The sequence below is a fragment of the Tamandua tetradactyla genome, chromosome 10 (assembly GCF_023851605.1).
Source record: "Tamandua tetradactyla isolate mTamTet1 chromosome 10, mTamTet1.pri, whole genome shotgun sequence".
In the NCBI taxonomy this organism is placed as follows: domain Eukaryota; kingdom Metazoa; phylum Chordata; class Mammalia; order Pilosa; family Myrmecophagidae; genus Tamandua; species Tamandua tetradactyla.
Genome location: NC_135336.1, coordinates 52,792,642 through 52,811,550, shown reverse-complemented (window position 1 = coordinate 52,811,550; position 18,909 = coordinate 52,792,642). Strand labels below are relative to the sequence as shown.

Genomic DNA, 18,909 nt, shown 5'->3' with positions numbered 1-18,909 from the left:
AGGACCCCGGTTCGATTCCCGGCCCCAGCCCATGTAAAAAACAAACAAACAAACAAAATATAATAAAACAAGAAAATGTTTAAAAATGTTTCCCTTTCTTCTTCCATCCTTCCTTCCTTCTCTGTCTTTCCTTCCTTTCCTCCCTCTCTCAAAAAAAAAAAAAAAAAAAAAAAAAAGGCAAAAAAGAAATGAAACAAAATAACGTTCAGTGGCTGAGAGATATCAAATAGAGTCGAGAGCTCATTCTGGAGGTTATTCTTACACATTATATAGATATCCCTTTTTAGTTTTTAGTGTATTAGAATAGCTAGAAGTAAATACCTAAAAAATGTTGAACTGTAATCCAGTCTTGATTCTTGAAGATGCTTTTATGGTGTGACCATTTGATTATGAAAACCTTGTGAGTAACACTCCTTTATCCAGTGTATAGATAGACGAGTAAGAAAATAAAGACAAAAATAAATAAATATTTGAGGGAGATAAGGGATATAGGATGTTTGGGCTTTTTATTCTTTTTTTTGAGTAATGAAAATGTTCAAAATTGATTTTGGTGGTGAGTGTACAACTATATGATATACTCTGAACCACTGATTGCATATTTTGGATGACTATATGTTATGTGAATATATCTCAATAAAATTGCATTTAAAAGATGGCCCTATAAGATAAGCATTGTTTTTACATCCATTTTACAATAGGCATATGAGTCACAGAGAAATTAACTAACTTGCCTAAGGTCGAAAGTTAATTAATTGACCCACCCAAAATTTGAATCCAGGGCATCTGTCTGTAGAGGCTGCCAACTAAAGCTACATTATATCTGAGGTTGATTCAGGAAGGACAATGTCCTTTCTATAATAATTTAGCCTAGAGAAGCAGTTTTTGAATTTTTATGATAAATTATTCTCCATCATCATAAGGAAAAGGAGAAAGACATTCAAATCCCATAGAAAGGAATTATATAGAAATAAAAATGGGAATTTTTAAATGAAAGGCTTTTTATACAGAGTTGATTAATAAATTGAGAATACCTTACACATTTTTTAATAATTCTATTTTTTTGTTTTGTTATGTTTTACTATGAGGGAATATAAGTACATTGAGAATGAATGTAACTCAAGTGGATAAAACCAGACTTTGCAAAACTAAAACATAATTTTGTTAAAATCATAAAGTGTTTTTTATCACATATATTTTAATTTGTATGGTTATAGTGAAATACTATTCATTCTATATTCATTTTGTTGGAAAATGGAAATGCATTCATAATATATGTGACTGTAATATTTGGCTAACCATTATAGCTATTTTCCTGGTTATATTGTATACAGGAGAGTTTTTTTTTTTTCCTTACATTGTGAATTTTAGTTTGCTGATTGACCACAGACATAAGAAGTATATAAGACTTCTATTACTTATCAGTAGTTAGGCACCCAGCTAAACACTTTACATAAACTGTATTACACTTCATCCCAACAGGTCGGCTACTATTCTCAACTCCATTTTCAGACGAGGAATTTGAGGCTTGCAGGAGATACATAACTTACCTAAGGCAGTGTGTTTCAGCCATCAGGATTTGAGTATAAACTTCATCTGCCACATCCAATCTACAATGATATGGTTAATGCCATTAAGAATATTAAATCTATTTGACAGTATTTAAACTGCACTTAATGTTTACCTTTTTCTTTGCCTAAAGTTTAATTAATTTCTCTTCACGATGCTACTGTTTTTTCTCTTCTCACCACCAGCACACGTTCTTAGTTGTTAAATATTTCTTGTCTGCATCACTGCCTCGGTTTCCCTCATTATCTTGCTAGTTGCCCCACATTACTTTAATATATTTGCTTGTTGTCCCCTATTACTTTAATATATTTGACACACTGCCAGCAGACCCCACTTTTAATTAACGTGTGCTCCTTTGTTCAAAAATGTCTATGTCCTTTAAAATAAATACAAAATTATTTAGACTTTCTTTTAAGACCTTTGGAAACCATGCCCCATTAATATTTTATTTCTCCCTTCTTTCCAGTATCAACTCTTCATGTTATCCAAACTGGTTTCCTTGCTGTATTTTGAAATATGTAACACTCATTTCCATTTTCCCTCCTTTTTTCTCATTCTTCTTCCCATAAAAAAGGTCCAGTTAAAGTATCACATTTTTAGGCTAACAAGCCAATTTCACCTACCCCTCCCCTTATCAACATGCTCCGTTTTGAAAACTCAAGGCATTTTTTTTTAGTACCATTCACGAGGTATTTAATCTATAGTATCTTTATTGTTGTATAACTTGAGGATTATGCTCATTACCTCTTCTGGGTCTGGTCTTTCAACTTGTCTTCCACTTATCTATTTTGTGCTGAGTGAATAGTCAGTTATATATTGAACAAAGTTTTCCGCTTGAGAACAATCAAAGGTGATTGTACTTGAAAATGCAGTATCAGCTAAACAGTTGTTGCAATATCACTGTGATTTCTATATTAATTCTCGAGTTTGTAAAAGTGCAAAGAAATGAAAATTATATATGCATTCAAATTAAAATGTGTAACCAAATATAGGAGCTGAATATATTCATCAACATGATAATTTAGACAAAAGTTCCAAAATTACAGGGTTCAAAATAAAAATGTATGTTACAATTTAGAAATAACTCTCTAAAGAGTCAGTACTTGAATATGTTTCCTTGATAAAGGCTGTAATAGATGCTCTGTTGTTCCAGGTGTTTTTTTTTTTTTTTTTTTGCGAGTGTTTTTACCTCTTAGACAAAGCTTAAAATATTAGAATATTTATAATTGGCAATATTTACTGAATATCAAAAATACGGTTCGTAAGTCAAAGAATATTATCAAAGATCACATTCTATTATTTATTCAGCAGATAGTTAATGAGCAACAAATTTGTGCTGAGTACTGAATTAGAGGAGAATTTTTAAATAAATATAATACCTTTTACAAATACCCACAGTCAGTTGATGAGAAGGTCATAAAATCAAAATGCTGCAAAACAGTGAATACTTGCTATAATGGAGAAATACTTGCTATAAAGCAATTGAAACAGATAAAGAAACACACGAATTAGTATATATTTAAAATGCAATTGGTCCAATTGCGTATTTGATCTTTGTGTCTAGATTATGTCCCAATTTAAGGAATTCTGATATACCAATGTATAAAATGGATTAGAGTGTTTGTAATTGTGTCATTTAAGGAAGGTCTGTTAAGAATTACTTTACTGTGTTTAAATTTTAAACATGAATGGATATAGAAAATTTACATAAAATTTTGTATATGTACAGCTTCTGATTAATGGATTTATAGCTCTATAATAGAGAACAGTCTCTGTGGTTCCAGGTTTTCCAATAGAAAGACTTATTATGTATTCCTGAAATGATGTAACTGTTTTCACAGAAGAGTTCCTGCTTGCCATGAAAATTGGATTACTCAAGCACCAGTTTACAAATGATCTGAGTGGGTGTAAAATAGTCAGTGGGGAATCCAGGCTCAGGCCAACAGCATTGATATATGGTATGGCTCCGCATGTGTGGAACACGATGTACGCCAAATCAAGAGACTGTATTCTGATCAGATACATCACATCTATTATACCTGCAAATCATAGCTTCTGCTGATCACACAACCATATAGAGCCATTGCAAGCAATGCATTAGAAGCTCTGAATTTTGAGTGTTTGCTGATGCAATATGTTGCCTTCAGTATGCCCTTGTGGTGATCTATGCGAGTCTGTCATATCAAAAACATGCTAAATCAATATAGGTACAGCACTTGCAACTGATGATGCTATTCCAGTTTACTTCAATTCAATAGCTACAGAATATTTCAATGAGATTTAAGCCAAGGTTTTGAAAGCTATTTTAAATGATTATAGTAAGATGACAAATTAACCAATGTTTGGTAACATTAGTTTTCATTCAACATAAACATACTAACTGCAATAGGGAATACAACATAAAAACAAAATGTCCTTATAAAATTCAAGCACTCCAACTTTACTAAAAATAGGGCACTGGAATTTCAAGCTTGCATGGTAAATAAAAAATAAAAAATACCTGAATATTTACTTATGGGAATATGGATTAGATTTAAAACTTCTGAAATATTAATTCAAATATTCAAAATTCAAAATATTCAAAAAAATAATTTTTTAGGGGGGAGTGCATGGTCCAGGAACTGAACCTAGTACATTATCTTTAAATTTTTTAACAAAAGCATATGGCAAATATTTGAATTTCTTCTTTGCTATGATTATTCTATGATATTCTCACATGATTTTATGATTAATGTTTTATTTTCCTGACTGTCAAAACAAATACCATGCAGTGGGTTGGCTTAAACAATGAGAATTTATTGGCTTATGATTTTGAAGCTAGAAGAAGTCCGAATCAAGGCTTTATCATGGTAATCTTTCTCTCAGAAGATTATGGCATTCCGGGGCTGGCTACAGGCAGTCCTTGGTCCTTGGCATTTCTGTCACCTCGTAATGCACATGGTGCCCTCTCCTGTCCTCTTCCTTCTCTTCTGTGTTCTACTGAATTTCAGTTTCTGGCTGCTCCCTCTGGCTTTCTCTCTGTGACTTTCTCTATAAAGCCTTCAGTTATAGGATTAAGAGCCATCCTGATTTAGCTGGGCCATATTTTAACTGAATTATTTTTATCAAACGGTCCTATTTACAAGAGTTCACACATACAGGAATAGAGTAAGTTTAAGAACATGTTTTTCTGGGGTACATAGCTCCAAACTACCATAACTAACAAATATATTGCTTAATTATATATACGAGTAATCAATACTGCTTATTCTGAGACCTTGCTATGTCTGCAATAATGTATCAGTGCAATGTCATACATAGGAGCCCTACTGTAAGTAATTTACAATATAGTTGAGAAGAAATCCCTTATATGACATAAGAAATAGCAGGTGTCCAAATGTGAGATGCAGATGATAATTGCAATGGTAAATTAGGGAGGAAGACATAAACATGGGTAAATATTGTCAGGGTGTCTTCCTATATTAAATATATTTATATCTGTATGTATATATGCATGTATGTATGTTTGTAAATATGCATATATATTCATATAATGGCAAATGAATTCTGAACAAAATTTGAGTTAAATCATCAGAGAGACCTGGTTTCAAATACGATTGTCATGTATCATCTTTGCAGCCTTAAGCAACTATTAAAGCATCTGTCTCCTCATTTGTGAAGTGACTATATCATTACACACATCATGAGTTTTGCAAGACTTAAATAGAATAATGTCTGTTAAACACCAACCTCTGGTGGAAAATAATATGCTTGATAATTCTTATATAAATGAATGAATTTTTTGCTCAGTATAAATTATATGATGTATTATTCAGTAATATTTGCAGTAATTTTCTGCACTTTTCTGGGACATAAATGCCACATATACATGACAGCAGAACATTTACAATTGTCAAGTTGAGGAATGAACTGCAAATTTGTTGTTAAGCCCGCAGAAGAAATGGTTCTCAGACTTTACTGAGGTGTCAGAGAATGTGAGTCTTTCAGCAGTTATCAGAGGATTTGGTCAAAGTATTCAAATCAAGCATGCAAGTCATTTTAGGATGAGTCTATTCTTCAACTGTAGTCTGAAAGATAAAATATCTTCTCAGTTTTTTCATAAAATGAGGAGGTCACATAAAATATTTTTTTAAATAAATGTTATGGATTACATTTTAACTCTTAATCAAAATAATATTTTTGATTTTTTAAAAAAGAAAGTTGCTAAAAGAATATAAAACCATTAGTTGAACGATAACTGTTAAGTCCCACAAAAGAATGTTTTGTATTATAAAATATATTTAGGATCCAATTACTAACACCAATTGTCTTTTAAAAGTTGTGGCTCCCTCCACCACCATATTAGATTACAAAATAAGCACACTTCCCCAAATTCAATAAGTTTACAATGGTGAGAACTCATATTATGGATTAGAATGGGCCAAATTTTGATTTTTAACTATAATACATAGGGCCTTGAACAGGTGTTCTAGTTACCCAATACTGCATAAGAAGAAAGCTCCTTAGTAATATTTGTGACTTACAAAAACAATCACATATTTTACTCATCAGCTTGCAATTTGGGCAGGGGTCAGTAGGATAGCTCATCTATGTGCCAAGCAACAGCAACCCCTTCCTGCGATTCTTTAGTATGAAAAATCCCATAACCGCAGTATGTTCTCTGTGTGATGGCTTTTCTATAGTGTATTCAGAAGGAAATCCACTTTAAGCATTTATTTTGTGATAGTAAGAAGTTGGAACTAGTAATAGCACACTTTTATGTATATTATCTCATGTCTTTGAAGTTGCCCCCTGCAAGGAACATGAGTTGAATATTTTGAAGCAGAAGCCACAAGTTTATTACTTACAGACTTGTCTTGACTGACTTATATTTGAGATTGTATTTGGATTGCTATTAATAGATTTACTGAAAAAACAAAATATTTATGCTTACCCATAAGTTTTAGTTTTTTCCCTTTTCTTTTTTTTTTTTTTAATATGGAACGTTTCACAAATTTGCGTGTCATCCTTGCGCAGGGGCCATGCTAATCTTCTCTGTATCATTCCAATTTTAGTATATGTGCTGCCGAAGCGAGCACTTTCCTTTTCTTTTATTTTTGGGTCCTCTCACCTCTTCTGCCTTCCCTAGTGAAATGAAAGGGAAATTTAACTTTCGGAACTGTACAACAGCATCTAGGAAAACAGTAATGATATGGCTTTGCCAACCTCTTAAATTTCTTCAAGAATTCTAATGTCTTCAAAGTGATGCTGATCACATATTATACTGGTAAATCATTAATGTTTACCTAAACTTACAGACTATTGAACGCTAATGAAGGAAGAGCATTCAACCATATTAATATCAGTTTCTGTCACATAACAGAAATCACATAAGCCATAATTCAAGATTTCATCAAAAGGTGAGAACTGCAGAGCATGATGTGCCAACTAGGATGTCTCATGGTTCTTTGTCTTTGGAACCTCTGATAAAAAGGATGTGCTACTAATGTATAGTCTAATTCCACTTTAAAAAAAGTGGGAAACAAATGAGGAGAGCCCTAAAATTGCTGCAATTTACTGTCTTCAGAAAGTTTCCAGGTCATGGAATAGGTTGGGTGAAGAAAGAAAAGTAATAAAAAACAAACAGGACAAATGTAATTGCATTTATCCCTATTTGCAGTTATAATAATTCAAGCAGTAAAAACTATATATTATTTATAGTAAAATGTATTATGTCATAATCAAAATATGCGCTGAGTACACATACATGGTCCTCTGCAGAAATTTAATTAGCAATGTACTATCCAATTCAATTAAACAAATATGCCTTGAGTACCTAATTTAGGGCAAACACTGCCTTCTTGGAACTTAAGGCCATTAAATAAGTAACTGCCAAGGGGTAACTAATGTAGGGAAAGCATAGGTACTTCAAGAAACTAAACTAGTCTAGGATCCAGGAATAGCTTCGGGAAAGAAGTGATACCTTGAAAGATGACTAGGAGTTAGCAAGGTGAGAAGGATATGAGGTGGGAATGGAGAGAAGAGATTTTTCAGTAGAAGAAAAGAATCCAAGTACAGGAAAGAGCTTGGCAAATTCATAGAAATTAAAGGAGCCTTTCAGTCATTCAAGCATTCATTCACCAAATATTCATCGAGGGCCTAATAATCCCTGACACTGTTCTTGGCCCTAGAGCTATGTTCAGTAAACAAAACAGTCAAAAATCCCTACCCTAATAGAGTATATACTCCAGTGGGAAACGTTTTAAAAATTAAATATGTCTTATGTCAAGTGTTGCTATGGAATGAAAAATGGAATACTGCAGTGGGGTTTAAAGGGCTTCCAATTTTGAAAAGGAAATCAAGGACAATTTTATTGATACAGTGACATTTAAACAAAGACCTAACTTAAGAGAGGGAACAAGCCATGCAATAGCTCAGGAAAAGCAAGTGTGACAGGAGCATGCTTTTGGTATCCAAGATCCTGAAGGCACCAGTATGGCTGGTGTTGAGTATCTGTAGGAAAAAGAAGGATATGAAATCATAGGAATAACATGGTGAGAGGTAGTGGGTAAAGAACAAATGCCTTGAACATAACATACTGTGTTTAAAACTGCATTATCCAATATGGTAACCACTAGGCACATGGAATTATTGGACATTTAAATGTGGAAATTAAAATTGTGACATACTCTAAGTGTAAATTATGTATCATATTTCAAAGACAGTACAAAAAACAAAGATGGTAAAATATTTCAATAACATATTTTTATGTTGAAATGATGTTTCTATGTAGTGGGTTAAAGAATACATTAATTTCACCTATTTCTTTTTAGATTTTGAATGTAGCAGCTAGAAAGTTTAAAATTATATATATGGCTCCCTTAATATTTCTATTGTACAGAACAGATTTAGACCATTCTATCTGCAGAATGAATTAAAGCAGGCAAGAATGGATGCTAAGAGACCAGTTAGGAGGCTGTTCTCTAATACAGTTTAAATATTGCTAACCTAGTATAAGTATTGTAAGGGATGTTCTCAGTGTTCTAAGAAGATCTTAAAAAGAGATGGCAAATTGTCCTGAAAACACTACAGAAAAAATTAATTGCCTAAGTTTTGTTTTAGATAGCAAAAAAATAAATACAAGGTAGCAATGTTTTACTGCCCAAAATGAAGTTATAAGCAGGCTGCTTTATATGCTGAACAATGTTTATGAATGAAATTTGAATGAATAATAAGAAAGAAAGAACAGAAAGAAAACAGTTTATTTATAGCTCATTTCTGTGTGCCTTACATATGTGCATGTAATAAACACTTCCTTTGTGGTCCTATAGCACACGTTCCTAATTAACTTAAGCTGGTCTTATTACAAAAGGTGACCTAAAAGGTCTTGCAAATAATATTTAAATACTATCTGAAATAACACAATGGAATACTCAAAATGTGTAGCTTTGCTTATCTGTAGAATTTGATTGGTTTATTAGATTTTTAAATATCATAATAGATTAGATATATTATTTAAATTTCTAGATTGGTTCAATTTTTAAAAATATTTGACAGTTTTACAAACTTATGCTGCAGAATATATTCAGCTTCTTAATTAAGTAAAAACAATTATTTTGTTGTTGATAAAATAAATATAAATTGGATTTATTGGATATCTTAAATACGTTGTCCTGTAACTACTTTGTTTGAGTGTGTTAAGTACTTTTTTAAAACAATAGTTTACTTTTGAAAATGTCAGTGGGGTCAGTTAAATCTTATTTAAATACTCTTAGTTCAACAAATTTAGAGAAATATTTTGATGATACAGGCCTTCAAGAATTAACTAAAAATTATTTACCAGCAAGTTAGAGAACATAATGTTTGGACATCTATATGCCACCACTCACAGCTCTGTTAATATTAAATAACCAACCTTTTACTAGTAACTGGACTATACAGAGTTGATAATTTTGCTTCCCTTGAATTACTAGATCATTTTATAAAAAGTCTTATTATAAAAGCAAACACAAATTATCAAATAAATATAGCATTTAATATATACATCCGTGTGTGCGTATGTTCTACCACCTCTCACAGTTTATCTCTGCTGCAGAAAAATGGTCAATAGCACATTGTATTCTACTAGTATCAGTAGAATTGCAATCATTTAAATCTGTAGAAACGTTCATCAGTGTGTGTATCTAGAAAACAATAAGTAGCTATTTTATTGAGTCAAATTTAGATAGGAATTGAATTTGCATCAACAACATTGAATGACATTTTTCTGTTTCCTACCTGAATATGTAAGCAGAAGTGTTACCCATGGATTTGTTATTGCTAAATTTGACTTCTTATATGTTTAGAAATATAGCATTTTCTTAAAATAATGTGTAGTAAAATAAACATTCTATTAAAATACTTTCTCATAATTATGTCACTGGAAAATTAGGCATACTCTATTTTGCATAAAAGTGTGAATTTTAAAAGTGGTCAGCAGTGGTTTCTTTCAGACCAACAACAACAACACCTCCACAATTCCAGGCCCTTGGACACTTACTTAGACTAGGAACCTCTTTTCTAGGTCTTACCCTCCCATGAAAATATGCACGTACAATGACAGCATAGATTTAAACAAAGAGAAAATGAGGTTCAGTAAAACAATTTAATAACTAAAGAACAACTTTAGTCGTTTGGATTTCATTTTTGTGGATTTTGTGAAATTTTAGTCATTTACATATAATTTTCATGATTTTTACCACAAAAATATATCTGACATATGCCATTATTTACTATTTTGTCTGCCCACTTTTTAATTTGATACAGATTACTTTAAGTGACTTTATTTCAATATTAGGAATAGAAAAATTTTACTTCTCATAAAAAGAATAAAAATAAATGTGATAAAAACAAAGCAATGGTACCAAATTTTAGCTAGATCCTGCTACAGGCTCTGAGCCTAAGGCTTGCTCTCTTTTGTTCAAAAGACAACGTAGCCAGTAGAAAGTGTTAAAGAGAAACCAGCACCAAATTTGGACTTTCTCTTTGAGAATTCAGACGGTCCAAGAGAGAAACAGAAAGCATATATATCTGAAACAGTAGGACCCAGTGTTTTTAATGCCATCTCCTTTATTCCTAGTTGTAATCATACCCACACTTTGGTAAACACTACTGGTTTGTGTATGTGTGTGTTTTGAGATACACTTTTTTTTTTCTTTGTGGGGTTAAGTTTCATATGAACAAACCCCAAGACTGGGGGCTCAGCCTATAGCTTTGGTTGTCCACACTGCTTGTGAGAATATCAAGAATTCAATTTGGGGGAGTTGAATTTCTCCCTGTTCTCACCATTCCCCGAAGGGCGCTTTGCAAATACTTTTCCAGTCACTGATCAAATCACTCTGGGATTCATCGGGGCATCACTCTGGACAAACCAACAAAATGAGATACACTTTTTAAAATTAGTGAGCTCAGCAGAAATGTGGTGTCATAGTTGTGTTACTAACTTGGAATACCTAGTTTCATTCACTAATATTAATGTATGTTGATTTTTAGTATGTTTGTGACACAGAACTCTGATATCCAAAGTGTGTATATAAATTAAAATATGTAGTGACTGTACAAATAAAATAATTCTATCAAGGAAAACTAAATATAAATTGTTTCTCTTGTTTTACAGCTTGCAGACCAGGATTCTATAAAGCGTTTGCTGGGAATATAAAGTGTTCTAAATGCCCTCCACACAGTTTAACCTACAAGGAAGCAACATCTGTCTGTCAGTGTGAAAAGGGTTACTTCCGAGCTGAAAAAGACCCACCTTCTATGGCATGTACTAGTAAGTCTACTCATTTTGCACTGGGAAATATCTCCAACCCTTTTTGATCTCTTTATTTTTAATTTTTTAAAGTAAGTGCACAAAATTCTGCGCCATCAATATCATTTGTCTTTGACGTGAGTCGAGTGAAAAATTTCTCTTTTTTTCACAGCAAAGTTGCCTTCCAACAGCTTGCAAAGAATGTGTTTACTCCTAAAAATTAACATTGATCCTTAATTGTTCAAATACCAGCACTAGTTAAGGGGCCCTGCAAATTTTCCCTAATCATAATCTGTCCTTAAGAAGTTAAAGCAGTTTAAGATTATGTGAAAATTGATGGAAAAAGTGATTTTCTTTGCCTCAAGCCTTTACCATTTTGAAGCAGATCAATTTAGGACCATCATGTTTACCGCATGGAGGAGCTTCCAGATGAAACTTTAAAAGCCATTGTGGTTTCGTTATGCAGAAAAGTTCATATTCCCTTGACGTTTGTCTTTAAATGAAGTTATTTTTGACTTTGACCATATTTCACTTCTCACTTTCTTTCCTCTTTTTGGATTGGAATCAATAGAATAATGAATCTAAATGTGAAGGTCATTTTAATGCATGCACAGAGAATTTAAAATTATTTAGATTCTTGTATTATTAAAATATTGTGGAATACCTTTACGTTTTCTTAATAAAAGTGAATTCTGCACTGATAAGCTATGCAAAAGTAAAATGTCACCCTTTAGATAGTGTAAAAACCTTGTCAAATACATAAATAAGATGTTATAGTGAAAATCTGCCCTTGGTGGATGAATTGGCACCAAAATGTTGCTTTTATTTTGTAACTCCATAAATTAAAAATACATTGAGATATAGTGTCATTTATTCCTTAGAGACAGTGAGGGAATTGTCCCATTTTTTAAACTTCACTGATACCATCCATAGATTTTGTCTATAATATAGACTTGTTTAACTTCTTTTTAATTGTAAAATATAGCATATATACAAAACAAAGAAAGAAAAAGCAGTAATTTTCAAAGCACGCTTCAACAAGTAGTTACAGAACAGATCCAAGTGTTTGTCATGTGCTACTATTCCGTCTCAGATTTTTCCTTCTAGCTGCTCCAAAACACTAGAGGCTAGAAGGAATATTAATATAGCGATCCAGCAATCATACTCATTTGTTAAATCCCATTCTCTCTGCTATAGCTCTATCTCCTCCTCTTATCCATCTCCCAATCTATATGGATCTTTAGGCAATGCCCGTTCTGACTTTTTCATGTTGAGAAGGTTGGTAACTCTAAAGGACAGGGGAATGTAATCCATCTGTAATCTTGGAGAGGCTGGTCCCTCTGGGTTTCAGGATTTATCTGACCTAGGAACCCTCCAAGAATTCTAGGTTCCAGGAAAGCAAACTTAGTGCATGAAACCTCTATAGGGTCTCAGTTTGAGCCCTGTCAACAGGAATGATGTTGGTTGGAGTTTAGCAAACTGGGACAATTAGCACTATCTGAGGCTTGAGTAAGAATAGCCTCCAGAATTGTACCTTGACTCTATTTGATCTCCCTCAGCTACTGACTTCTTATTTTATCATGATTCCTCTCCCCCTTTTGGTCCAGAAGGCACTGTCATTCTCACAGTGCCAGGACCAGACTCATCCCCAGAAGTCACACCCCACATTGTCAAGGAGATTTTCACCCCTGAATGTCAAGTTCCACATAGCAGGGGATGGTAATGATTTTCCTTGCAGAGTTGGGCTTAGAGAGAGAGAGAGACAGGCCACATCTGGGCAACAAAAGAAGTTTTTGGTAAGCAACTTTTAGGCCTTGTTTTGGGTAGTCTTAACTTCTCCCCTTCAGAAATAAGTTTCTTAAGGGCAATCCGCAAAATCAAGGGTATGGTCTATTTTCTTGGGAGTTCCCAATGTTTGAGAGAGTAACTCGGGTTTCCCAGATAGGATAGTTTAATAGTTTCTTTTATATATATATATGTATATATATATATATGTATCTTTTATATATATATATATTCCATCCACCCCCCTTTGGACCCTCAAGGGACTCTACCACTACTTTTTAATTATCAACCCATCATAGTCTGAGATGTATACTGATATTATATTTAGTTGTAATGAATTACAAGGCTGTTTAAATTCTGGACTCATAGGAGTTTGGGTTATTTAAATGAGCTATCAGACAGGTTGATTTAGATTATGTGTTACCAAAAATGTAAGTTCTAACATAATAAAGCTCTCTGCCTTTGGTCTCATATAGTAGGTAAAGGACTAGAGTATATATACTATCATCTTTTACCCTGTATTCTGATTTACCTTAGTCTCAGGTAGATTGGATTCAATTTAAACTCTAATTGAGGCCAGATCTCTTTCTTCAGTTACTTTTTCTGTTATTATATATAGCTGTGCTAATTGTCAGTGCTGTAGCAATCCATTTCTGGGTCTTAGGTGTCACAATATTCAAAGTTCCAGGGAAATACCAGCTGATACACATAGCTTAGTGTCTCGGAATCTAGAAATCAATTTACAACTTCAGACTAGGTGTGGCTGCTTACAATCTAGACTCCAATTTTTTATGGTATTTTCTGAAAAAAACCTTAGCACATCTTTTCTTTTGTGTCTGGCTTATTTTGTGCAACATCTTGTCCCCAAGATTTATTCAGTTTGTTACATGCCTCTCAATGGCCTTCCTTTTTGTAGCCGCACCATATTTCATCATATAAATGTATCACAGCTCGCCATTCTGCTTCTCAGTCATTGTGCACTTTGGCTCCCTCAATCTGTTGGCATTTTGGATAATGTCACAAGTAAACAAACCATGTCTTAGAGTATCCTCACTTGGTTGTATAATCAGCAGCACTCTCAGTTTTAGACGTTTTCATAGGTACATAGCGACAAGAAACTGACAAATGCAACATCACCAACTATCAAATCAAAACTACCGCTTATCACTTGTCCCTCCTCCTTAGTTAGGTGCCCCTGGTATTGCTGTGGTACTTCTGATGTCTTCCTTTTAACTACTGACCATAGGATGCGTTTTCAGTTTCACCCTATATCCCTCTACTATTGCTTCTTTGTCTACTATTGAACCTTTGAAATAGCTGATGGGAGAACTTATAATTGTAGATTTAATCAATGGAATACATGGCACTGTACATCCCCTTTCCATCATATTCATTTTTAATATGGTAATGCTACTTATAACCCATCTAATTAGTTACTATCACTTCTACCATTCCCTTGCATTTAGGTTCAGCCATATCAGGTAACCTTTCCATCTCTAGTTTTTGAGTACCTCAAGGTCTTTTTTATTCTACAGTGTAAACACTGAGATTACCTTTACCAGAGTTATATAACAAAATCATATAGTATCTGTTCTTTTGTGTCTTATTTCACTCAGCATTATGTCCTCAAGGTTTATTCATATTCTCATATGCTTTGGGACTTCATTTTAAATGGGTCCGAATGGGACTTCATTCGTCTTACTGCTGTATAATATTCCATTGCATATATAATAAAGAATTTTTTAAATAAAATATTTTTATAGAATGCATTTAATGAAAATGTAATACATTCATTAGTAGATGGTTTTGTTTTGTTTTGTTTTTGCCTTCTGGTTTTAACTACTGAGTAACTAGTTTCTTCAGAAAACTAGAGCCCTGGAAATTACTCATTACACGTTTTTAATTTTTTTCTGGAATATGGTTTAAGTTCATAAATAAGCAAAGGAAAACTCTATAATTTTTCACTTAATGGTGGAAGCAGTTTTTAGAGGAAAACCTTGCTATAACTATACTTTATAGTCCTTCTTGCATGATTCCCTGTGTTGTGATATTATATTATCACATAGGTTTCACACTGCAGCCTATATAGATAGTAGCACTTCAGATGTCTACAGTCCTTTCAGGCAAATATCCCTCTAAAACCTAGGTGAAGAGAAGGTGATCTTCTCTTTTTATATTTTTACGAGGCCATAAAAAGGCAACTGATAGACTAATAGAATCAAATAGTTCTCATCCAAGTAAACGTTCCCTTCCATAGTAGAGCAGGAAGTTGGGAAAGCTAAACAGATCTTTGGAGTGAGAGACTAGTTGAGAAAATTAAATATTGAATGTAATAATCTCCATGTCCCTGGTTACTTCATCAGTCATTGCTGAATCTGATGTATGTATACTAATGCTCTTAATGTTTTATGTTTCTTGCACTGTCAATATTTTCTTAAATTTATTTTTTTATGCTTGGGACTATAAATTATGTTTTAAAAATTCAGGCCTGTCTTAGTTATGCAGTGGGATCAGATAAAGGTTTAATCCTTGCCATCTTTGGGTCTCTTTGGGCAGGGAGTTTTGGGTATGTTGTTATCAGGAATCAAAAGAGAGAACCCCAAAAGAAAGGTGAAATTAGAAACTTTAGTGTCATCTCGTGAGTCCAGCAACATAAAGTTCACCTTTCAAGGATTCTCTCTGCCACTCCCTAGAAGGCTTCTTTGCCTTACTTTAGGTAAGAATCAGCATAGTTACTGGTGAACACAGTGACTTTTAGAGCCAGGTTGCTGTGCGTAAATCTTAATTTTGGTGCTTACTACCAATATAATCTTGAACAAATTAGTTAATCTCTCTTTTACTTTAATTGTGATGTCTGTAGTGATAATAACAGTACATACCTGATACTGTTATGAGTAAATGCATTATTATTTGAAAAGTGTTAAGTACAATACCTTGCAAATTTGGGGGCTACATTAATGTTTATTACATAAGGAAAGCCGTTCACTTATATTCATTTTGAAATAGTTTCTGTAGCTTTCAAAATACTAAATACTTTGCATTAATACTATCACAGCTTCCATCATCTGTATTAATACCAATTGAAAAAATAATGTAAAGAATTTTTTAAAAACTTTTCTTACAAAATATATTAAGTGCTATAACTCTAAGCTTACCCAATATTAGTGAAGTCTCCCAAAGTATGCTATTACCAGGTGAGAAACCTTAGCAATTTTTACAGTGTATGCAGAAAAGGGAAGGGATATCAATCCCAAAGCAGCATGGCTCCTAAAAATTAAAAGATTGTTGGGGGAAAAAATCAGAAAAATCATGAGTCCGGGGGTCCTTGAACAGTTAGACTTAACCTGGGCAAGCCTGCCAAGACATAGAACTGTTGAGGCCAAGAATCAAACAAGCGTCAACCTTTTCTTTTGTTTCACTAAATACAAGCTACAGCCAAATCTTAAATTGGATATCAGCTCCTTTAATTTCTAAATGATGTGTCTCTGTGACTCAGCCTCTCTTTATTTTACATTCTAAGGATCAGAATTTGGATCAGGTAAATATTCGATCCCATCACTCTGCAGTATTTTTGTCAATCTTAACATTTGAAACTATGCTTTTGGAGAATCTTCCAGGGATTCAAATGAGGCCACTTTTTCTTAGAATCAGGGGCAAGGACAACAGCAATAGATTTTGAATGTGAGTTTAAAAGAAAATGGAGGACTAAAATATTGGACATGGCTAAACAGGACATTTCACTGGTAAATAAGCTAGTAAGGAAAGAATTCACAGATAAGTGAAGTAGTTGATCCTATAAATAACACAATTTTAAGGATCTCACCTGTCCTTTTATTTTTTTTTGCTGTCTTGTCTTTTTGCATATTCTTGTTCTCCCCTTTGGCTTTAAATATCACCTGTAGAGTGCTGCTGCCCAGACGTTTTTCCACATTCCAGTTTTTTTCTCCTAAGTCCAAAGCCAACTGTTTAAGGGATCAGGCAACCTCTAAGTCCTATGGAAACCTGCCTGCATCTCTGACTTCATATCATACCACATTTCCCTTGGTTTTTAACCTCCTGGGTTTCAAAATGCTGACCTTGGTCTTATCTTTGGTTCTAGCTATTTCCTCTCCTTAAAATTCTCTCCCTGTAGTTCTTCTAGCAGATTTTTCCTTTTTGCCAGTTAGGCTCAAATGTCAACTCTTAGGACAGGCATTTTCTGACCAACCTGTCAAAAAAAGAATCCCTCCCAGTTGCTTTTTATAATATCATCATGTTTTACTTTTTATGGACTGTATCACTCTTTGAGAATATCTGGTTTATTTGTATGCTTGCTTCCTTGTTTATTATTCTACCCGCAGTAGACTACAAAGGTCAAGGGAGTGGGGATGTTCTTTCTTGATTGTATCTTCAGCATTCATAATCATACCTGGCATATAGGAGGCACTCAATAAATATTTGATGGTTACATCAACTAATAATTTCAACCTCAATTTGTTAAAGCCAATTTTACTACTTCCTCTCTTGGCCTTCTCACCTATACCAGCTGATTTTCTAGTCCTGATGAATCACCACCTACCCATGCATCCAAGCCAGAAAGCACAGAGGTATAACTACCACCCTGACCTTGACATGTCCAAATAGTCACAAGGACAACTTCTCTTCCTTGGGCTTATAAAATATTCTCCTGGAAAGACTCCTTAAGTTTTCCATCTCTCCAAGATGACTTCCAAACTGTTAGACAATATTTCTTATTTAAGGAAAAAAAGAAGCCAATCATATTCCCACTTCTGTTCAGAGCCTTTCAAAGTCCAAATTCCATTTGCAAAAAGCATTAAGTCAATCAGTGCCATGCAGGGTCCTACCTTGGCCTATCTCTTACTCCTCAATTTTAGCTGTATCAGGATCTCCCCACTGTCCTACTTAATATCTGTTTATACCAACAACACACTATCAAGTCTGGTTCTTCTCCTTTTGTTTCATTTCATTCATATTGTGCCTTTCACATGAACTACAAAATATATAAAAGAAATTAAGAAAAGAAAGCTAAAATGAACAGTGAATCAAGTTTTCTCTAATATATTAATCTATTTCATAAGCTCTTAACTTTATCTCTCAGGTGAATTATTAATGTATGTTCATGCCTGAAAGAATGAGCTGTGAAGGGCGCTCTACAATACCAGGTCTTGATCAATTAGACCTCCCTTGAGGGCAATTTGGAGCACAGGAGACCCTGTGCCTGCCAAGAAATCTGGTAGCAAAATAACTGTCTAAGGCTTTTCCAGGACAGAAGGGAAAAATGCTCACTGAGGTTGGAGAAACAAAGTAATAAAGTAAGTAGCTGAAAAGTACCTGTTAAGCAGAGTATGAGAGGATCCAGAAAAATAAAGTGTCTAATATGTGGATGGGTTAGAGGTTGGAGGAAATAAAGCTCTATGGTCATAACATGTTAACTTTGATGTTTCTCACGTTTCTAACTCAAAAGGGGATTTAAAAAAATTTTTTGAAATACAGTGTTAACATATTTAATAAACATTTGTGTTAACTCCATAGGAAGATTCAAAACATAGAATGTAAATTGTACATGTGGGTTATTCTAGCATTCATAATTATTTTATTTAGTTTATTTTTATCTCTAAATATGTAATGAAGTACCTGTGATTAAAACAGTTTATTTAAACTTTGTTCTTAATAAATAGAAAAATATTGTATCTTTGTATTTGTTATACAGTGAATAATTGGGATGGAAGTGTAAAACTTGAAGTTACTTTTGCTCTAAGGCTAACATTGTACAGTATGACTTCTTTTAT

The 18,909-nt window shown here is 33.5% G+C and overlaps 1 protein-coding gene and 1 non-coding gene across 2 annotated transcripts in view; one reads left to right on the top strand and one right to left on the bottom strand.

Moving 5' to 3' along the window:
- Positions 1-18,909, top strand: part of EPHA6 (EPH receptor A6) — a 951,964-nt gene that overhangs the window by 406,436 nt on the left and 526,619 nt on the right. The window contains 1 exon segment of the mRNA XM_077118650.1: positions 11,201-11,356. Within this exon segment, the coding sequence (XP_076974765.1) occupies positions 11,201-11,356 (156 nt within the window).
- LOC143649037 (U6 spliceosomal RNA) lies at positions 6,538-6,644 on the bottom strand. Its single transcript, XR_013158915.1, has one exon. It is a non-coding gene; the product is annotated as a U6 spliceosomal RNA (small nuclear RNA).